Source organism: Macaca nemestrina, chromosome 3 (genome assembly GCF_043159975.1).
Source record: "Macaca nemestrina isolate mMacNem1 chromosome 3, mMacNem.hap1, whole genome shotgun sequence".
Taxonomy (NCBI): Eukaryota; Metazoa; Chordata; class Mammalia; order Primates; family Cercopithecidae; genus Macaca; species Macaca nemestrina.
The window spans coordinates 190,035,812-190,059,230 of NC_092127.1; the positions used below are offsets into that span (position 1 = coordinate 190,035,812).

Genomic DNA, 23,419 nt, shown 5'->3' on the forward strand with positions numbered 1-23,419 from the left:
CCTCCTGCCTCAGCCTCCTGAGTAGCTGGGATCACAGGTGCACACCACCAGGCCTGTGTAATTTTTATATTTTTGGTAGAGACAGGGTTTCACCATGTTACCCAGGCTGGTCTTGAATTCCTGGGTTCAAATGATCCACCCACCTCAGCCTCCCAAAGTGCTAGAATTACACGTGTGAGCCACTGTGCCTGGCCAAACACTTTCAAGTTGTTCCAAACAAAAACCAAGGCTACATTTCATGCTGCAATTACACAACCATCTTTGAAAACAGGCAGGATAGCAGGGAAATCATTAAGGATTACTCAATTTCCTAGACTCTCAGGCAAGTTTGAGAATTTCTACTCCTCTGTTCTGTTCGGGTCACTCATCTAATTCAATCTTGAGCACCTTCCCGGGGCCTTATCTGAGCCTTTAGTATCAAAGTGACTCCAGCAGCACATATCTGGGCTGGGATGGGGTGGGGGGTGCAGTGCACCTAGCATCCAGCCCCATCAATGTGAACAAAGAGGACAGGAACCACTGACATTTCTTTGTTAAAGGTGAGTCTCCATTTCCCCGCAGTCCTCAACATGGGACAATTTTTCAGAACCTTTAATAAACACTCCATTTCTTTCTACCACTGGGGAATTGCCATGGTAGCATGAGGCATGTTTTACTTGCGTAATAGCTAATATTTTTGACGACTCACACAGCACCAGGCAAGTGCTTTCAAATGTGTTTGTTCACAGAAATGTCACTTACGAGTCTCCTCTAAGGACCTGCTCTATGACAGCCTTGGCTACTCGGATCCCAACTGTATCCCTGAGGGCACACAGCGGGGTGGAGGCCACAGTCACTGGTGCCACTGGGGACTGGGTGGTTTAGGAATGAAGGCTGGGTGTGCTCAGGGAACGGCCTGGAAAGTCAACCTTCAGTAATCTACACTTAGGAGGAAGGGAAAGATTAGGTTAAATGAAACGCAGTCAATGGCTCAATCCTGGCACAGAACAGCAGATGTGACTGGAGAGTGAGGACAGCCCCCAGCCACAGCAGGCTCCACATGTTTGTACAGAGAGGTGCTTCAGGGTATGGGAAAGCATTCTGAGTCTCCATTTTTAAAAACTCAAGCAGCAGAAAGCAAGCACAGAACACTGTCCACTGACCCAGGAAACTGATGCACAAGCAAGGGTGAGAGGAGGCCGGAGCATTTCCAGATGTACAAAAAGTGAAGACCTAAGAAAGCATGATGTCAGCAGCCACCCACAAGAAGTTCTAGAAGAAAACAGCTCCAACTTGAGAAGGAAACAGAGCTGGCATGCCTGCTGGAAGTGCTGTCATAATAAAGAGATTTCTAATAATATTCTCTTTTCCTGACTAGAGCTAGAATAATCAGTCTATAAAATCTTGGTGTAAGAAAAACATGAAACACAACTTTAACCAATTTGGTATCAGGAAGAAATTTTTTACAACCACCACACTATATTAAACAGGAGAAATCAGTTGATCCAAGGATTTTATATCCAACCAAACTATCTGTTCATTGACAATACAACAGGCCAAAGCTTACTTCTCCAGAGCTCAGGGAATTCTGTGGCCCTACTCAAGGCCACTGCCTGAGGATGAGCTTCACCAACCTGAAGACTCCTGGGAACACTCAGCAGAAGCAAGCGGGAGCCCTGTTGTAGTAAACTGTGTACTTAAGAATATCGTGTGTTCTGACAGAGCAGAAACAACACAAATGAAAAATGGGGCTGGGTGCGGTGGCTCACGCCTGTAATCCCAGCACTTTGGGAGGCCAAGGAGGGCAGATCACGAGGTAAGGAGATTGAGACCACGGTGAAACCCCGTCTCTAATAAAAATACAAAAAATTAGCTGGGCGTGGTGGTGGGCGCCTGTAGTCCCAGCTACTCGGGAGGCTGAGGTAGAAGAATGGCGTGAACCTGGGAGGCGGAGCTTGCAGTGAGCTGAGATCCGGCCAGTGCACTCCAGCCTGGGCGACAGAGCGAGACTCCGTCTCAAAAAAATAAATAAATAAATAAATAAATAAAAATAAATAAATAAATGGGAAGAGGAGAGGCAGGGAGACAGGAAAAGAGCAAAACACAAAGAATGGAATCCACTCACTGCCTGCTGTGGAGGCAATGAGTGGGTGTCAGAGGACCTCCTAATGCCAACACGGCAGGCCACGAGGGGGTACACAGGGAACTCAGACCCCAGGAGCATGAGTGGGGTATGCAAGTCTATAGGAAGGCACTAGGAGAAAAGCACCAATTTTCCTAATACCTCCAATTTTTAAAAAATTTTCTGATATGGAGTCTTGCTCTATTGTCAAGCTGGAGTTCAGTGGCATGATCTCAGCTCACTGCAACCTTCACCTCCTGGGTTCAAACGATTCTTCTGCCTCAGCCTCCTGAGAGCTGGGACTGCAGGCGCCGCCACCACGCCCAGCTAACTTTTGTATTTGTAGCAGAGACGGGGTTTTCACCATGTTGGCCAGGATGGTCTTGATCTCCTGACCTCATGCTCTGCCCGCCTCGGCCTCCCAAAGTGCTGGGATTACAGGTGTGAGCCACCGTGCCTGGCCATTTTTTTTTTTTTTTTTTCTTTTTTGAGGCAGTCTAGCTCTGTTACCCAGGCTGGAGTGCAGTGGCACAATCTCAGCTCACTGCAACCTCCACCTCCTGGGTTCAAGCAGTTCTCCTGCCTCAGCCTCCCAAATAGCTAAGACTACAGGTATGCACCATGATGCCCGGCTGATTTTTGTATTTTTAAGTAGAGACGGGGTTTCACCATGTTGGCCAGGCTGGTCTTGAACTCTTGACCTCAGGTGATCTGCCTGCCTCAGCCTCCCAAAGTGCTGGGATTACGGGCATGAGCCACGCCTGGCCCCAAAATATTTTTAGAAATTAAAAAGCAAAAAAACCCACAACCCATCCACACACACACACGAAAAACACACAGTAAATATAAAATACAGAAATTATAAAATAATGACAGGGTTGAGACCAACCACATAGTTATATCACTAAGTGTCAATGGGCTAAACTGACTGAAGAGAAGATTTTCAATTTGGCTCACAAAGCAAACCTCAGGTGTGCTTCACACAGAAGAACGACCTAAACCCAAGGCACTCAGGAAAAGGCTGGAAACAAAGGGCCAAGGACAAGGCTGCCTTGTCAGGCAAATGGGCCGAAGAGAGCAGGGGCAGCAATCACAATGCAGACAGAGCAGGACTCAGGCCGCAGGCACAAAGCACAACCAGAAGGTGGCCGCTTCTCAACACAAAAAGCCACAAGTAACTAAGAGTATATCACAGGAATGTGCACCAAACCACACAGAAACAGGAGATGCAAGAAAAACAGAACCGTATTAATAATAAGCCATAGGGCCGGGCGCGGTGGCTCATGCCTGTAATCCCAGCACTTTGGGAGGTCGAGGCGGGCAGATCACGAGGTCAGGAGATCGAGAATATCCTGGCTAACATGGTAAAACCCTGTCTCTACTAAAAATACAAAAATTTAGCCGGGCGCGGTGGTGGGCGCCTGTAGTCCCAGCTACTTGGGAGGCTGAGGCAGGAGACTGGCGTGAACCCGGGAGGCGGAGTTTACAGTGAGCCGAGATCGTGCCACTGCACTCCAGCCTGGGAGACAGAATGAAACTCTGTCTCAGAAAAAAAATAACAATAATAAAAAAAATAATAATAATAGTAATAAGAAGCCACAGAAGACAGGCCATGAGGACACAAAATAAGGATATACAGAAGACCTAAACAACAGAATTAATGTATCATGGAGGTGTATACATATATGTATCTCCATATGTAAATACATATGTACATATATACACACTCACAGTGAACTCTATACCAAGACCCAAGAAAATACACTTCTATCAAGTACACATGGAGGAGTTACAAAAGCTGACATACACTGGGCCTCAGAAAGTATCACTAGGTTTTGCAAAACAGAAAAACAATATTCTCTGATCGCAATGAAAAAAACCTATAAATTATTAACAATAAAAAAGTTTCTCCTACCTGGAAACTTAAAAGTTGCCTATTACACTATCGAGTGAAAGAAAAAAAACACATGGAATTTACAGACTTTCTTTTTTTTGGAGATGGAGTCTCACTCTGTCTCCCAGGCTGGAGTGCAGTGGCACAATCTCAGCTCACCGCAACCTCTGCCTCCCAAGTTCAAGCGATTCTCCTGCCTCAGCCTCCCCAGTAGCTGGGACTACAGGCACGTGCCACCACACCCAGCTAATTTTTGTATTTTTAGTAGTAAATACAGGTTTCTGAACTCCTGACCTCAAGAGATCGGCCTGCTTCGGCCTCCCAAAGTGCTGGGATTACAGGCATGAGCCATGGCGCCCAGCCCAGAATTTCTTTAAAAAAATGATGGAGGCTGGGGGTGGTGGCTCACACCAGTAATCTCAGCACTTTAGGAGGCCAAGGCAGGTGGATCACATGAGGTCAGGAGTTCAAGACCAGCCTGACCAATATGGTGAAACTTCGTCTCTACTAAAAATACAAAAATTAGCCGGGCGTGGTGGCGCATGCCTGTAATCCCAGCTACTCAGGAGGCTGAGACAGGAGAACTGCTTGAACCCAGCAGGCAGAGGTTGTAGTGAGCTGAGATCGTGCCACTGCACTCCAGTCCGGGTGACAGAAAGAGACTCCATCTCAAAAACAAATCAAACAAAACTTTGTTTATCTATCAGACTCTATGGGATATGGCTAAGAAAAAGATCAGAGGAAAGTTCCATGTGCTGAACACTTTTATCAATAAACGTGGAAGAAAAAAACAAAATGAACTAAATTTCTAAATTAAAAAGTTAGAAAAAACCCCAACAAAGTAAAACCAAAGAAAACACAGAAAGAAAATAAAGATGAAAGCAGAAATTAACGAGGTAGGCTGGGCACGGTGGTTTATGCCTGTAATCCTGCACTTTGGGAGGCCTAGGTGGGCGGATGGCTTGAGCCCAGGAGTTTGAGACCAGGTTGGGCAATCTGGCGAAATGCTGTTCCTACAAACACTACAAAAAAAATTAGCCGAGTGTGATGGTGCCCACCTGTGGTACCAGCTACTTGAGAAGGTGGCAGGGGAAGATCACCCGAGCCTGGGGAAGTTGACGCTGCAGTGAGCCGTGATTGTGCCACTGCACTCCAGCCTGGGCAATGAGTGAGACTCTGTCTTAAAATAAAAAATAAAAAAGAAAGAAAGGAGGTAAAGAAAAACAGTAGGCTGGGTGTGGTGGCTCCCACCTGTAATCCCAGCACTTTGGGAGGCCAAGGCGGCTGGATCACGAGGTCAGGAGATGGAGACCATCCTGGCTAACATGGTGAAACTCCGTCTCTACTAAAAATACAAAAAAGTTACCAGGCGTGGTGGCGGGCACCTGTAGTCCCAGTTACTGGGGAGGCTGAGGCAGGAGAATGGTGTGAACCCGGGAGGCGGAGCTCAGTGAGCTGAGATGGCGCCACTGCACTCCAGCCTGGGCAACAGAGCAAGACTCCATCTTGGAAAAAAAAAAAAAAAAAAAAAGAAAAACAGTAAACCTAAAAATAAATTAACAAGATTTTAAGAAACTAACAAAATACACAAACCATTAACTTAGGCAAAATAGGGAGAAAGGAAAAATATACAAACTAAGAAATGACAGGTGAAAATAGTCATTGCAAAGAAATTTAAAACTATGATGAGCCTACCTTGCAAACATCTATGTAAATAAATTTGAAAATCTAGTTGAAAAGAATAATTTACTACAGAAAGATGGTTTACCATAATTAACCTCACTAGAGATAGAATAATTTCCAGAGAGGAGAGAAGACTGCTAGCAAGGACCAGAGAAAACACACCCGGTCCACGGGGCCTGCAAAGGGATTTCTATCAAACCTTTAAAGCCTGGATGGTCCCAGAGTGAACTGTTCCAGACCACTGAAAATGCAGAGATGGGTTTTCACCATGTTGGCCAGGCTGGTCTCAAACGCCTGACCTCGTGATCTGCACCCCCCTCAGCTTTCCAAAATGCTGGGATTACAGGCATGAGCCACCGTGCCCAGCCAAAAACTTCCTAATTCTTTTTATGAGGCAAGTATAATACTGACACTCAAAGATAATACAGACAGAACAAAAACGGAAGTCACAGACCCATCTCTCCTAAAAATAATATAGGTGTAAATATATTAAATAGTGTAAACAGATTCCAAAACAAAAGAATATACCACAATCAAGTGAGCTTTATTGCAGGAATTCAAGTTCAGTTCATACTTAAAAATCAAGTAACATAAAACACCATATTAATACGTCTAAGAAGAAACATCATGGTTATCTCCACAGATGCTAGAAAACCTTGAAAGTTTAACACCCATTCCTAACGAAAAACACTCAAGAGATGAGGAATCGCTGGATTTTTTTTTAACATTAAATTTTTTTAATGTGGCTAATTTCAAATAATTATCTTATAATATATAAACCTAAAGCCAACATCTTACTTAATGTGGAAACACCAGAGACATTTCTGTTAAGATCAGAAAAGATGCAGTTAAGTAAAAGAAAACAATTAGAGGCATAAGAATGGAAAAAGTAGAGGTAAAGCTTTCTCTATTTGTACACATATGTAATAGAATGCCTGGAAAACCCCAGAGAATCAACAGTAAGACTCAAACAATAGAACAATTCAGTAAAGTAGAAGATATAAACCTAACATATAGGCAGGGCGAGGTGGCTAACATCTGTAATTCTAGCACTTTGGGAGGTCAAGGAGGGCAGATCACTTGAGGTCAGGAGTTTGAGACCTGCCTAGCCAACATGGTGAAACCCCAGCTCTACCAAAAATACAAAAACCAGCTGGGCGTGGTGGTGTGCGCCTATAGTCCACCTACTTGGGAGGCCAAGGCAGGAGAATAGCTTGAACCCAGAAGGCGGAGGCTGCAGTGAGCCAAGATCGCACCATTGCGCTCCAGCCTGGGTGACAAGAGTGAAACTCCATCTCAAAAAATAAATAAAAATAAAAATAAATAAAAATTAAAAAATAAAAATACAGCCGGGCGTGGTGGCTCACACCTGTAATCCTAGAACTTTGGGAGGCCAAGATGGGTGGATCGCCTGAGGTCAGGAGTTCGAGACCAACTTGACCAACATGGTAAAACTCTGTTTCTACTAAATACAAAAAATTAGTTGGGCGTGGTTTTGCTTGCCTGTAATTCTAGCTACTTGGGAGGCTGAGGCAGCAGAATCACTTGAACCTGGGAGGCAGAGGTTGCAGTGAGCCAAGAATGCACCACTGCACTCCAGTCTGGGCAACGAGTGAAACTCCATCTCAAAATCAATCAATCAATCAATCAATCAATCATACATATATAAATCAATAGCTTTCACACACAAATAACCAGGTAGGGCAGCACTATCCAACAGAAATACAATCTGAGACTGGGCGCAGTGGCTCATGCCTGTAATCCCAGCACTTTGGGAGGCTAAGGTTGGAGGATCACTTGAAGTCAGGAGTTTGAGACTAGCCTGGCCAACATAGTAAAACCTGGTTTCTACTAAAAATACAAAAATTAAATGAGTGTACTGGTGTGGCACCTATAATTCCAGCTACTCGAGAGGGTGGGGCATGAGAACTGCTTGAACCCGGGAGGTGGAGTTGAACCTGGGAGGTAGAGGCCGCAGTGAGACGGAGGTTGCAGTGAGCCGAGATTGTGCCACTGCACTCCCGCCTGGGTGATGGAGTGAGACTCTGCCTCGAAAGAAAGAACGAAAGAAAGAAAGAGAGAGAGAGAGAGAGAGAGAGAGAGTCTGAGTCTGAGCCACACACATAAGATTTTTCTAAAAGCCACATTAAAAAAAATTTTTTTAAAGAAACAGGTGAAATTAATTGCAGTAATATATTTAATTAAATATATCCAAAATAGTATGATTTAGACATGTAGCCAATATTAAAAATTATACTGAGATATTTCACTGTTTTTAATTCACACTAGGTTTTCAAAATCCAGTGTATATTTTACACTTGTAACACTTCTCAATTTGAACTGGCCGCATTTCGAGTGCTTGACAATAACATGTGACTAGTGGCTACTGTACTGGATAGTTCAGAATTAGAAATATAATGGTGGAGAAACTCCACTTAAATTAAAAACAAAGGTGATTAAATGCTGAGAAACAAACTTAGTAAGAAATGTGAAAAATACATAAGAGAAAATTTAAAATATTCCTGAATGACCTGAAAGTAAACTTGAACAAATGGAAAAACATCTCTTGTTCTTGGAAGAAATGATCAATATCATAAAAACATCAATTCTCCCTAAATTAATGTACAAGTACAATGCAATTCCAATAAAGATACCAACAAGTTTTGCTTTTTTGTGGGGGGAGAGTCTCACTCTTGCTCTGGCTGGAGTGCAGTGGAGCAACCTTGGTTCACTGCAACCTCTGGATCCCGGGTTCAAGCAATTCTCCCGTCTCAGTCTCCCAAGTAGCTGGGACCACAGGCACTCGCCACCATGCCTGGCTAATTTTTTTATCTTTAGCAGAGACGGTGTTTCACCATCTCATTGGCCAGGCTGATCTCCAACTCCTGACCTCAGGTGATACGTCCACCCAGGCCTCCCAAAGTGCTGGGATTACAGGTGTTGAGTCACCACACCCAGCCCCAACAAGTCTTTTTTTTTTTTTTTTTTTTTTTGAGACGGAGTCTCGCTCTGTCACCCAGGCTGGAGTGCAGTGGCCGGATCTCAGCTCACTGCAAGCTCCGCCTCCCGGGTTCACGCCATTCTCCTGCCTCAGCCTCCCGAGTAGCTGGGACTGCAGGCGCCTGCCACCTCGCCCAGCTAAGTTTTTGTATTTTTAGTAGAGACAGGGTTTCACTGTGTTAGCCAGGATGGTCTCGATCTCCTGACCTCGTGATCCGCCCGTCTCGGCCTCCCAAAGTGCTGGGATTACAGGCTTGAGCCACCGCGCCCGGCAACAAGTCTTTTTTTAAAATGGAGCCAGGCACATTGACGCTAAAGTTCATATGGAAATACAAACAAGAAATAGCCTGGGAAATACTGAGCTGGAAAAGCTATTAGGAGAGAATAGCCCTACAAGATATTAAAACATGTAGAGCCTCTAAAAATAACTAAATGTAATAATGACACAAGTAAACAGAGAGGAAAGGAAGAGAAATTCCAGAAACAGACCCAAGTGAATATTGAAATTTACTGTAGGACAGGCCGGGAACGGTGGCTCACGCCTGCAATCCCAGGACTTTGGGAGGCCAAGGCAGGCAGATCACCTGAGATTGGGAATTTGAGACCAGCCTGACCAACAAGGAGAAACCCCGTTTCTACTAAAAATACAAAATTAGCCAGGCGTGGTGGTGCATGGCTGTAATCCCAGCTACTTGGGAGGTAGAGGCAGGAGAATTGCTTGAACCCAGGAAGCGGAGGTTGCAGTGAGCTGAGATCATGCCGCTGTAGTCCAGCCTGGGCAAAAGGAGTGAAACTCTGTCTCAAAAAGGGAAAGGGAAAGGGAAAGGGAAAGGGAAAGGAAAAGGGAAAGGGAAGGGAAGGAAAGGAAAGGAAGGAATTTATTGTAAGACAAAGGTGGCATCTTGAATCACTGGGACAAGATGATTTTATCATTTTTTTTTGTTTTTGTAGAAACAAGGTCTCACTATAGACCAGTCTGGAGTGCAATGGCACAATTATAGCTCACTGTAATCTCAAACTCCTGGGCTCAAGTGATCCTCCTGCCTCAGCCTTCCAAGTGGTTGAGATTACTGGTGTGCACCACCATGCCCTGCTGTTTTTAAAAAAAATATCTGTAGAGATGGGGTCTCACTATGTTGCCCAAGGCTAGTCTCAAACTCCTGGGCTCAAGTGATCCTCCTGCTTTGGCCCTCCAAAGTGCTGGGATCACAGGCATGAGCCATCACCCTCACACCTGGTCCAGGATGAACTTTATAATAACTGGTGCTAAGGCCGGGCATGGTGGCTCATGTCTGTAATCCCAGCACTGTGGGAGGCTGAGGCAGGAAGATTGCTTTAGCCCAGCAGTTAGAGCCAGCTAAGGCAATGTAGTAAGACCCTGTTTTTACTAAAAGAAGGAAAAAAAAAAAATTGCCAACATGGTAGCACATGCCTGTAGTCCCAGCTACTCAGGAGGCTGAGGCGGGAGAATCACTTGAACCCAGGAGTTCAAGGCTGCAGTGAGCTATGACCACACCACCACACTCTAGCCTTGGTGAGAGAGCGAGACCCTATACCCCACCCCCCCAAAAAAAGAATAAATAATAATAATGTGCTGGGACAACTCGTTAACCATTTGGAAAAAGAGAAATTGGATCCATATTTCACACCACACAGAAGAAAAATTTCCAAACATATCAGGGATATAAATGAAAAAAAAATGAAACTACACAGATACTGGAAGGCAGCATGGGTGTGTTCCTCTTTAACCACAATGTTAGGGTAAAGCTTTCTAACAATTATTCAAAATCCAGAGGCAATAACAAAATCAAGAAGCTGACCACATAAAAGGAAGAACATTTCCTGACTGAAGAGCATACATCAAGTCAAAGACGACTTACGAACTGAGAGAGAACGTCTGCAGCATACACTGCATGAGTAAAAGGTTAATGTCCCTACCGTATAAAAAATTCTTAAATACAAAAGGGAAAAGGCCAAAAACCTAGTAAGAAATGAGAAATAGATACGAAAAGAAAATTCATACACACAAAAAGAAATAGACCTTAATAATATTGACCTCATTGTAATTAGAGAAAAATGCAAATGAAAAGTACACTGAGGGCTTACTGCAGCTAATGGATTGGCAAAAGTTAGAAAGCCTGACAACATACTCTGTAAGCAAGGCTGTGGCCAAACAGGCACTCAGATGCTGCTGGTGGGTAGGCTGACTGGAAGGTTTGGAGAACTTGGACGTAGCTAGCAAAAAAACTATGAAAGCACTTACCTTTTTAAAAATTTTTATTTTATTTTGTTTTAGAGATAGGGTCTTGCTCTGTCGCCCAGACTGGAATGCAGTGGCGTGATCTTGACTTGCAACTTCCGTCTCCTGGGCTCAGGTGATCCTCCTGCATCGGTGTCTCCAGTAGCTGAGACTATAGGAGAGCACCACCACACCCGACTAATTTTTGTATTTTTAGTAGAGACAGGGTTCTTTCCACATGTTGGCCAGGCTGGCCTCGAACTTCTGACCTCAAGTGATCTGCCTGCCTTGGCCTCTCAAACTGCTGGGATTATGGATGTGAGCCACCGTGCCCAGCCTTAAATTTTTTTTTTTCTTTGAGACAGAGTCTCATTCTGTTGCCAGGCTGGAGTGCACTGGTGTGATCTTGGCTCACTGCAACCTCTACCTCCCCGGTTCAAGTGATTATCCTGCCTCAACCTCCCAAGTAGCTGGGATTATAGGCATGAGCCACCATGCCCACCTAATTTTTGTATTTTTAGTAGAGAAGGGGTTTCATGTTGGCCAGCATGGTCTCGATCTCCTGACCTCGTGATCCGCCCACCCCAGCCTCCCAATGTGTTGGGATAACAGGAGTGAGCCACTGTGCCTGGCTGCTTTAAATTTTCTTTTAAGAGACAGGGTCTCACTCTGTCACCCAGGCTGGAGTGCAGTGGTGCAATCATGACTCACTGCAGCCTCAAACTCCTGGGCTCGAGTGATTCTCCTGCCTCAGCCTACCGAGTAGCTGGGACTACAGGCGTGCGCCACCACGCTCAGCTAAGTGTCTTTTTCTTTTTTTTTTTTTAAGTAGAGACGGGGTCTTGCTACTTTGCCCAGGCTGGTCTTAAATTCCCGATCTCAGGTAATCCTTCTGCCTTGGCTTCCCAAAGTATTGGGATTACAGGCATGAGCCACCACACAGGGAACACACTTACCTTTTGACCCAGCCCTCTCCCTTCTGGGAAAATGCTCCAAGGAAGCACCTCCAAACAATATGGAAATACATATGCACACAAGTACTCACTGTAGCACTGGGTGTAATGATTAAAACAAAGCACTGAGGCCAGGCACGGTGGCTCATACCTGTAGTCCCAGGTCACTTGAGGTCAGGAGTTCAAGGCCAGTCTGGCCAACATGGTGAAACCTCATCTCTATTAAAAATACAAAAATAAGCCGGGTATGGTGGCACCTGCCTGTAATTTCGGCTACTTGGGAGGCTGAGGGAACTGCTTCAACCTGGGGGGTGGAGGATGCAGTGAGCCAAGACTGTGCCACTGCATGCCAGCCTAGATGACAGAGTGAGAGTCCACCTCAAAACAGAAACAAAAACAAAAAACCAAAGCATTAGAAACAACCTAAATGCTTGCACACAGAGGAGTGACTGAAGAAATCAGAGTACACTTTAAATGGAGTACTGTGTAGCTGTAGAAAGAATGAGGACAATCTCTAGGAACTGATGTGCAGTGATTCCCAGAATATATTAAGTAGAAAAAAATCCAAAACTCAATATTAAATCTGTAATATACTACCTTTTACGTAAAAAAGAAAAGCAAATAAGAAACTGATTAGTTACTTACAGGGAGTAGGTAAAAAAAAAAAAAAGAGGGATTGGGTAGGGGAGAAAACAAAATGGAATACAAATGGAAAAATGCAATCAAATATGTTTTAAATGAGTAGCATAATTGTACTAAAGGTGCAAAGAACTAATTTAAGTCATTTGTAAATTCAGTGTTATCACCACACCCTGAGTTAGCTAAAGACACAAAGAACTGAACAAATACCAAAAGCATGCCCAGAGTTTCCCATCAGGGTCAAGGCAGGCACTTCTGAACCCTTTACCTGTGTTGTAGGACTCGGCAAGTCAGTAAAGGCACCGTGGATGATGGGGTCCAGGTTCTTACTATCTAAGGAGTTAAAAAGGTGGGCGGGGGAAGGGAGAACACTTGCTGTAGCACAGGAGTGGGGCTGGGATATCTGTGGGAACGCACGGCCTGTACATAGCAATTAGATAAAATAGACATCTCTGCGTGTGTAGGTGGCAGGTGCTCATGTGCACACGCTCACACCCCCACTCCTCCCGCTCTGCTGACTGAGAGGGCCTAGAAGCAATGCCATATGGCAGTGTCCAGGTCTGGGTTTCTGAACACCACTATTCAAGAAAGAATAGGGCTCCTTGGAGAAACGGCTGGTTCAGGGCTGGGAGAGAGAAGACATGAGATGAGCCCAGAGCATCGAACCATGACAGAAAGTATAAAGTGCTTAAAGGCTGGTAGGGCCACCTCAAACCATCTAAGGAAAAAGCCATTCCGAGGGTCTCCCACTGACCAAATCTCAGACAATCAGAACAGCAACATAAATAGCGTTTGTAAAAGATTCTAATCTATAGCATCAAGTAAAAATTCGTGGATCCATCCTGATACAACTAAATGAAAAAAAAAAAAAAACATGGGGTTGGAAAGCTCTTCCTACAGTTGAATGGCAGGTAACAAATACAGAAAGAATAATATTAGAAAAATCACCACTGGGGCCGGGGGCCGGGGGCGGTGGCTCACGCCTGTAATCCCGGCACTTTGGGAGGCTGAGGCGGGCGGATCACCTGAGGTCGGGAGTTTGAGACCAGCCTGACCAACATGGTGAAATCCCACCTCTACTACACAAAATTAGCCGGGTGTGGTGGTGCATGCCTGTAATCCCATTTACTCAAGAGGCTGAGGCAGGAGAATCGCTTGAACCCGGGAGGTGGGAGTTGTGGTGAGCTAAGATCACGCCATTACACTCCAGCCTGGGCAACAAGAACGAAACTCCATCTCAAAAAAAAAAAAAAAAAAAAAAAATCACCATATGACAACACAGTAATAAACATTTCAGGCAAGAATCATTAATGGATGCTACAACTAGTTGGTGAATGTTCAATAAAAACGGGATACTCGTCTCCCCATAAGACACTTACTAATTATCAAAGAAGAAATACTAACTTGACCGTAGTGAAAATGGGCAGACCAGCTCAACCCAGGATCAGAGTTCCCGTTCCCAGTGAAGGGACAGACGCCATCATCCACTCCTGGTGGGATACACCAGCAGGGACTGGTCACATCAATGGTGTTGCTGCCCAAAACATGGAATCTGAATCTGACGGGAAGACATGGGACATACACCCTGACCAAGGGTTACTCTAAAAAAATAAATGGGTTGTACTCTTCAAAAAAGTCAAGGTCATGAAAAACAGAGAAACCGATCCAAAGGAAAGGAAACTAAAGAGATATGACAGGGGATCCTGGACTGGATCCCACGTCAGGAGAAACAACAGAGCTTTTTTTTTTTTTTTTTTGCTATAAAGGATGTTAAAGGGACAACTGGAGAAACATGAGTAAGGTGTACCATTAGAGAATAGCACTGGATCAGTGTCAACTTCTTCATTTTGATCACTGTACTGTGGTTTTATGTGTCCAAGTGTCCTTATCTTGAGGAAATATACACAGAAGTATTTTAGATTAAAGGGGTGTCATGTATGAAGTGACTCGCATTCTGTCCAGAAAAATGAGAGAGAGAGGGAGAGAGAATGACGAAGCAAACATGGGAAATACTGATGTTGGGGAACTACAGTTGGGGAACTGGAGGGGGTAGAAATCCTCTTTTTTTTTTTTTTTCCTTTTTTTTTTTTTGAGATGGAGTCTCCCTCTGTCTCCTGGCTGGAGTGCAATGGCCCGATCTTGGCTCACTGCAACCTCTGCCTCCTGGGTTCAAGCGATTCTCCTGCCTCAGCCTCCCCGAGTAGCTGGGACTACAGGCACGCCACTAAGCCCAGCTAATTTTTTTTGGTATTTTTAGTAGAGACAGGGTTTCACAGGGCCAGGCTGGTCTCGAACTCTTGACCTCTGGTGATCTGCCCACCTTGGCCTCCCACAGTGCTGGGATTACAGGTGCAAGCCACCATGCCCGGCCCCTCTACACTCTTTTCTACAGGAGGGAGGCCACATGGCGAGAGCACGCCAAACCCGGTGTTTTCCCATACTAGCACATCACACGTGGAAAACCAGGCACCGCTCAGAAATACCTTCCCGCTATTCTGTATTTACCAATTGAATTGTTGACTCTGTCTCCTTTCTTCTTCTTATTTTTCTTGTTCTTGCCCTTTGGCTGAGGGGACTCTGCCAGCACTAGCTTGTTGTTCTGATGCTCACTGGGAGAGGTGGGCTCCATAGGGGTTGGGTTTGACTTTTCTTCCTTGATGTGGTTCAGCTGCTTTTTGTTATTGTTATTACTGTTGACTTTTCTCTCCTCTCTTTTCTGCTCTGTGATGGATGTGAGATCAACCACCTTAGCCTTTGACTCAGTCTGGGCCCGAGGCTTGGGCTGCCCCTCTGTGGCCTTGGGCGGCTCCGTGGGCCTCCTTGCTGGCTCGCTGCTGGCCTTGCTGGTCTGCCTCAGCTTCTGCTTGCCATTTCCCTCTTTATGGTGCTGCATGATGTCAAAGAAAAAAGAGAGTGGCTCATGCTGCTTCCCATTCACCTCCTTGGGGAGGAGAAATTTGGAGTCTCTGGTGATGACGGGGTCTGCAGCATCCCCCTCAGCCCCTAGCCCTGGCCTGGGCTCTGAGTGGTTCATATGCCTAGATGGGGACTGAGAAGAGGTTTCTGGTGCTTCAGTTTGCTCTAGTGAGCCATTGTGGATGTTTTCAGAGTTAGGGACAGACTCTGTTGCTGCCTGGAAATTTCCAGTGAGCATGTCCAACTTGGGGCAGTCTTTACTTGGCCTCTCCTTCTTCTTCTTTTTTACAGCTCTTAGCTTCTGAAGCTCCTGAAGCCGCTGAAACTCCTCCTTGAAACGCTCCTCCTCTTCTTCTTCCTCCTCCTCCTCCCGCCGCCTCTGCTCCTCCTGGAGGTGCAGGTGCTCCCGGGCCCTGGCCTCTGCTTCCAGGCGAGCTTTCTCCTCCAGCTGCCAATGCGAAAAGAAGGCAGTTTAAGACTACAGTGAGTGCTAAAACTTAAGTCATACAGAAAAACTAAGATAATTTTAAAAACGAATCACATATGGAACATAAACTCTGAAGAGGCTGTAATACATCAGAACTTAACACACACCCACCTCCAATTCTCTTACTCTACAGGATTGTCAAACTTCATCTATTTACTAAAGTATATGCTTACTTTTTTGGGTGGGGGGGTGGTAGTTAACAAAAAATTCCCCATAGCCTTTGACCTGGTGCTAAACACAGTAACCAAGGGCAAAGCAGCTGCAAAGCACACATCCAGGGAGCCAGCTACCCCTTCACAGGTGCGGCAGGGCATCGTGCTGCCTGGAGGAATGGATGATGGAACCAGTACCACAGCCTGCCTGGGCAGTACTGAGGCTGCACACGTGCTGCCAGAACTCTGGCCACCTTTCCAGGTGAAGGCTAATGCATTCACCTGAACAGGGAATGTAAGAAATGTGTAGCGGCTCACACCTGTGATCCTAGGAGTTCGAAAGCAGCCTGGGCAACACGGCAAAACCCTCTCTCTACAAAAAGTATCAAAATTAGCTGGATGTGGTGGCGCACGACTGTGGTCCCAGCTATTTGGGAAGCTGAGGTGAGAATCGCTTGAAGCCAGGAGGTCGAGGCTGCAATGAGCTGTGATGGCACCACAAAAAGAAATGTGTAGTAAAAGAAACAGAAATTCCTTCTTCCCACCCTAGCAGATAAACAAAAGTGCCATATATTTTCACTAGTGGGACAGAGCAAATGACTCACTGTCCAAATTGATGGAAAATTAATTTTCATCCCAAGTGAAGACTGCCTTTGAGTAGTGATGTATACATACATACTCCAGGGGCACAAATGGAAACTGTTCTTTGTGTTCAGAAAGCAGATGGGAGTCATCAGTGTCAGGAGCACAGCTCCATCCACCACCAACCTTTAGAAATGCTGGGGCTTATGAGAAACTCTGGCAAAAGCATTTCTCCTAGAGAAATAGAAAAGTACTCCCCAAGTGTAAATTATTTTTCACAATATTATTAACAGGAAAATTATCTTTTGAAAAACTTAAAAATTATGATACAAATTTAACATTGGTATGTTACTAAAAATTTCATTTGACAATTCAAGTAAAAATTATTTAACATCCTTCTCCATGTGTATGTCAGGAGCAGCACCCAGCAGCCACCTCATGGTGGGTCCTACAGTCCAATGTCTGGAGTGAGTTGTGGGGCTGCACTGCAGAAGTGGGGAGACTGACTCCATCAGGACACTTGCTGGCACACACTGGTCAGCTGGCGTCCTCTCAGAGCCGATCTAAATCCAACATGGGTGTCTTGTCAATATGTGGACCAATAACAAGCACGTGAGGGCAGGTGCCCTGGTCTTTAGCAGGGTGGCTGCCCCAGCACAGGCCTCCGGGTTGGACCTGCTACGGGACAAAACAGGTGAACTATTGCCGTCCCTTCAACAAGCAGCCAGCCAGTGAGCCTCAACACACATCTGTGAGCTGCTCTGTAAAATGGGTGCGGTGTAGCAAGCACCAGGAGGCGGTCCCTCGAGGTGGGACTGGTTGCTGAGCAGGGCCTATGACATCAGCCTCTAAGGATCAGCTGGGCCTCAAGTCTGGATCCAGACCACTTGCAAGGTCAGAGGGCAAGAGCCTGGGATGGAGAGTACCCTGAAAACTCAGGAAGGGGTCCCAGAGGCCTCCAGTGAATCTCAATGGGAGGTCTCAGAGCCTTGGACCACCGTGGGGGCCCCTGATGCTGAACACTCCTGAATGGAGGACACACTATGTTCTCCCCACTCCAGCAGTCTCCAGTCTTCTGGGGCACAGAACAAGGCTTCTCCCCTAAAGCCTCCCAATCAGGCCCAATAATCAGTCTAAACCTACTTCAGGACTGCGAGGCATGAGCAGAGTTCTTGAGGGTAGAACAATCGCAACAGCTAAGATAGAAGTAACAACACAGGACATCGGGCCCACCCTCTGGTCCACTGTGGGATCATCCTCTTCCTCACCTCTCTGCCTGACCATGCCGCGGACAGAAACCTGGCCTCTTCCCAAGACAACTGTCCTACTGTCAGAACCCCAGGAACCTACAAGTTCCCTCTGCATGCAGCCCACATCTGCTCACTGAGGTCTGGCTCTTGGAGCCTGACATTTTTAGGGAGCTGAAACCAGAAGGCTCTTTGGAACTGCTCCAGCATAGGGGCATTTAGAAAATCCTCCAAGAGAAAAGGTTTTTTTTTTTTTTTTTTTTTTTCTTTTGAGACACTCTCAGTCACCCAGGCTGGAGTGCAGTAGCATAATCTTGGCTCACTAAAACCTCCACCTCTGAGGTTCAAGCGATCCTCTCACCTGAGTCTCCTGAGTAGCTGGGACTACAGGCGTATACCACCATTCCTGGCTAATTATTTTTGTCTATTTGACATTTGCTTTTTGTGACACACCATGCCCACTGGAAAGGAGAGAACTGCTCATGCCTTCCCATGAAGACTTATTTTCCTCCCCTCTAATCAATGCCATGTACTGGTCTTCATCTGGAACAGCAGTGGGACAAGAGGAGCATGGGGGACATGCTCAGACCTGAGTCCAGAAGACTTCCCTGTGCCAAGTGCCCCGCCCCAGCCTCATATCAAAGACACTTCTTCACCCACAGGCCCCAAAAGCCCACCTGGGCCTTTCTTCTACCATCTCTACAGTTGAGGGCTCCTTTCTTGGAAAAGAAGGTTCTCCAACAGATAAAGCTGGAGTGTCTGCTGCTGCCCTCGTGACAGCCAGCACAAGAACAAACCCATTCTACAAAAGGGGAAGTAATTTCCTGAAAACACAAACAAAGTGAAGTTTTTTACCGGTCTCCAGTTCAGGCCACCAGCGACAGGCTGGCTCTCGGAGCAATGTTGTGGGCAAGTAAACTCACTTCAGAGCCCCAGCCTTCTGTAGCTCAGCCCTGCCTGGAGACTGGTGTTGCACAACACCCTCAAATGCCCTCAGACCTGGCACCTCCAGGTGCTGAGACCTGTCACTTGCCTTCCTTTGCTTATGCCTTGCCCGCTTTGCTGCACGCGTGCTGCTCACTGGTTTGGTTTCAGAGCTGTTTATAAACTGCAATAAATCCTCCACCCTCCGATGGTCAACGACGCTTTCCCTTTCTGAGATCTGATCCATTTTTTTAGGTTGCTCTTCTTTCCTCTTGGTCAGCCGTAAGCGAAGCTTTTCCCTCATTTCTGCGTAATTTCTACTTGTTGGTGCAGCTGGAGGCTGAGAAAAACAACAGTTACGCTTAAGTTTCAAAAATTTTGAATGTAATAAATTTCAGACCACACCTCCAAAAATAAACTGTTTTATTATTCAAGTAGTATATATTTGTTGTGAAAAATAAGGAAATAAAACCAGCAGAAAAAAAGAAAAACCTATCAGCAAGTCATCCAAAAGTGGCATTTTGATACCTATCCTCAAATTTTACATATTCATGAAAAACCTGGTAAAACATGTACAGCTATGCACATAAGTGAATTTTTAAACTAAAAAGGAAACAATTACAAATTCTGATTAATATACTTTATTTATTTATTTATTTATTTACTTATTTTCGAGACAGGGTCTTGCTCTGTCACCCAGGCCGGAGTGCAGTGGTGCGATCATAGCTCACTGCAGCCTTGGTCTCTGGGCTCAAGCAAAGCAGCCATGTACCGTCACACCCACAGCTAATTTTCTTCATTTTTTGTAGAGAAAGGGTCTCACGGTGTCGCCCAAGCTGGTCAATTCCTGGGCTCAAGAGATCCTCCTCCCTTGGCCTCCCAAAGTGCTGGTATTACAAGCATGAGCCACCGTGCTTGGCCTCTACTTGTTATTTAATATGGTGTGAATATCTTTTCATGTCAATAAATGTGTCTGTAGTATCTTTCCATCCATTTGTAGGTTTCCTTTTTGGTGCCAAAAACAAAAAAAACCTGCCCTGAATCCTACTGCCAAATTTCTTACTATAAAAATATGTGCACATTTTAGGAAATGCAAACAGAGCTAAAGCAGAAAAAGAACAACTATAAGCCCCTGCTATTCCTACCACCCATCCCTCTTAAACTGCGGGTGATAACTGGTTGTATAAATTAAATCACAGCTCTGGAAAGATGGACAAGTACGTTGTGTGTACCAACGCCCTCTGTATTCAAGCAAGAGAAATCCAACTGCACACACACAACGCTGCTGTCACTGGCCACAATGTTCCACCATATGGATACACCATGGTTAACAACCTCCTACCAATGGGTATTCAGTAGGAATACTGCACCCCTGATTTACCAATTACCTTAAAAACCACAAACAAAATGCAAAAATGAAGCAAAAAATCATTATGGCTAAATCTTTGGGCAAATATTTTTCTTTGCTTCTTTACGATGGATATATCCTAGAGGTGCAGAATTTCTGCAGAGGAGCCCATGTGCTGCACACTTCCCACATCATGACGTGCTGACCTCACGCACTCACCCCGCCGTGCCCAAAGAATTCGCAGTAGCAGCAGTCGCAGTACTTGCCCTCCTTCTGGTTGGTGGAGGTTGAGGTGCTGGAGCTGTGCTCAGAGCAGCTGTCCTCATCTGCACTCTCATCCCCATCATCTTGCTGTGGGTCGTAGACACCATTCTCGCAGCGGTGCCCTTCGCAGTCAGGGTCACTGCAAAATTGCACACAAGCTCATCGGCAAGTGGCCGGCCCCGGGAGGCAATGACTCCCATTGTTGAGCATGACCACCCACTGTCCTGCCCATTTCACAGACAAGAGGCAGCGCAGAGGATGCATAGCCCCAAGGTTCCTAGGGAGTCATACACATGCACCAAAGACGTTGGCCAGGGGCTCACGTGGGAGGCATGGCGTGTGCGCACGCATGCAGGCGGTCCCTCAAAGCGCTCATACAGCGCCACTGAACAGGAACACGCAGTCTCTCCAATGACTCCTTCTAAGACTGTCCCTGCCACCACAGCTTCCATACTAAGGGGGAGAAGGGGTATAGCTTCAAATGGGCGAGTTCAAAGGTAACAGAAATTGTCTTAAAAGGAAAGTCTGGCTGGGTGCAGTGGCTAACGTCTGTACTCCCAGCACTCTGTGAGGCCGAGGAAGGCGGATCCCCTGAGGTCAGGAGTTCGAGATCAGCCTGGCCAACATGGTGAAACCCATCTCTACTAAAAATACAAAAACTAGCCAGGTATGGTGGCGTATGCCTGTAGTCTCACTACTTGGGAGGCTGAGGCAGGAGAATCGCTTGAACCCAGGAGATGGAGGTTGCAGTGCACTGAGATTCCACCACTGCACTTCAGCCTGGACGACAGAGCAAGACTCTGTCTCAAAAACAAAACAAAACAAAACAAAACAAAAACCTGTTGAGTGTTTGTCGTATTGTGTTTTTACTATACGCATTTCATTCATTTTCTTCTGATTCCACCCTAGGTATAACAAATACAACTTATACAACAAATAACAAACAATGTACGCCCCCGATGCTGTCAGTGTTTAGGGGTAACTGGCCTACCTTTCCATGGCAGCCCACTGCCCCTGCTCTTCTGTCTGCAGAACTAGAGGCTGAGATGGGAGCCCCTCCACACTTGGCCTCTGCTGGGGACATCCTTGCATTCCCTCAGCATTTCACTAGGCTTTTCAACTGCATGGTCCCAGGGAAGTTTCTGTAGCTGTGCTAGTGCAGTGTAACACCCATTTTCCAAAGTGCTCCCATGTCCCCAATCAGGACTTGGCTCACCTGCAGACACTTGGAGGGGCACTAATGGAGCCATCTGTGGCCGGGGGCAGGGGTGCAGGACAGAAACTCTTGCGTGTGTCCACAAACCCGGGAGTTGTGGTTGCTGTTTTGGGGAATGATGGGGCTGCAAGATTTGCAAGGTGAGGTGTGGAAGCAGGTGAAAGAGCAGCAGGTGAGAGCGCGGCAGGTGAGAGTGCAGCAGGCGAGAGCGCTGGGAGGGGGGCCAAGCCCGTGGGGCTGTTCCTCGGGGCGGCTGGGGCCGAGTGTCTGTGGTCCTCCTTGCTGATGCCATGAAACACGTCACCTGCATTTAGAGAGGTGAGAGTCACTGCCAAATTTTTGTTTCAAAAATGTTCAAACCTGCAGAAAATCTGAAAGAACACACAGAGAACCCATTCATCCTTCACCTTGCTTCATCATCACGACCTAATATTCTGTCCTGTTTATAAACTTTATTTCTTACATGCACACACACTTTTCGGCTGAATGTCTGCCAATTGCACTTGCCTCTAAAACACTTCGGCATGAGCTCCTCAGAACATCGACAGTTTGCTTTTTCAAAAAAATTTCTTGGCTGGGTGCGGTGGTTCACGCCTGTAATCCCAGCACTTTGGGAGGCCAGGCCGGCGGATCACGAGGTCAGGAGATAGAGACCAGCCTGATTAACTCAGTGAAACCTTGTCTGTACTAGAAGCAGAAAAAATTAGCCGGGCATGGTGGCATGTACCTGTAGTCCCAGCTATTCGGGAGGCTGAGGCAGGAGGATCACAGATCACACCACTGCACTCCAGCAGCCTGGGCGACAGAGCCAGACTCCATTTCAAAGGAAAAAAAAAAAAAAAAATCACCTTTTTCTTTTTTAAGAGACAGGGTCTCACTATGTTGTCCAGGCTGGTGTTGAACCCCTGGGCTCAAGCGATCCTCTCATCAGGGCCGCCTAAAGTCCTGGGACTACAGGTGTGAGCCACTTTTTACTTAAAAATTTCCTCCCGTCTCTCCCCTCTCTTTCTTTTCTTTCTTTCCCTCCCTCCCTCCCTCTCTCTCTTTTTGACATTTTGCTGAATAACCACAATACTATGATCATCTCAATGGCATTTAACACTGACAGGAAGGCCGGGCGCGGTGGCTCAAGCCTGTAATCCCAGCACTTTGGGAGGCCGAGATGGGCGGATCACAAGGTCAGGAGATTGAGACTATCCTGGCTAACACGGTGAAACCCCGTCTCTACTAAAAATACAAAAAAACTAGCCGGGCGAGGTGGTGGGCGCCTGTAGTCCCAGCTACTTGGGAGGCTGAGGCAGGAGAATGGCGTGAACCCAGGAGGCGGAGCTTGCAGTGAGCCGAGATCTGGCCACTGCACTCCAGCCTGGGCGACAGAGTGAAACTCTGTCTCAAAAAAAAAACAAAAAACAAAAAACAACACTGACAAGATACTCTCATCTAAGGTGCAACCCATATTTAATTTTCCAATTTCCTTCACATGTCCATTATAGCTTTCCCACCAACCCAGCCTCTTCCAACCCTTTTCTCTTTTCACAAGACTAACTTTTTTTTTGAGACGGAGTCTCGATTTGTCGCCCAGGCTGGAGTGCAGTGGCTCGATCTTGGTTCACGGCAAGCTCCACCTCCTAGGTTCACGCCATTCTCCTGCCTCAGCCTCCCACAGAGCTGGGACTACAGAAGCCCACCACCACGCCCAGCTAATTTTTTTGTATTTTTAGTAGAGCCGAGATTTCACTGTGCTAGCCAGATGGTCTCGATCTCCTAACCTCGT

The 23,419-nt window shown here is 46.2% G+C and overlaps 1 protein-coding gene across 7 annotated transcripts in view; it reads right to left on the minus strand.

The window, feature by feature from the left end:
* LOC105483855 (family with sequence similarity 193 member A) overlaps positions 1-23,419 on the minus strand; it is a 198,178-nt gene that overhangs the window by 17,403 nt on the left and 157,356 nt on the right. For all 7 annotated transcript variants that reach the window (XM_071093911.1, XM_071093910.1, XM_071093912.1 and 4 more), the window contains 4 exons: positions 21,646-21,949; positions 20,385-20,568; positions 18,927-19,157; positions 15,015-15,873 (listed from right to left, as the gene is read on the minus strand). In XM_071093911.1, the coding sequence (XP_070950012.1) occupies positions 15,015-15,873; positions 18,927-19,157; positions 20,385-20,568; positions 21,646-21,949 (1,578 nt within the window). The remainder of the gene's footprint in view (positions 1-15,014; positions 15,874-18,926; positions 19,158-20,384; positions 20,569-21,645; positions 21,950-23,419) is intronic.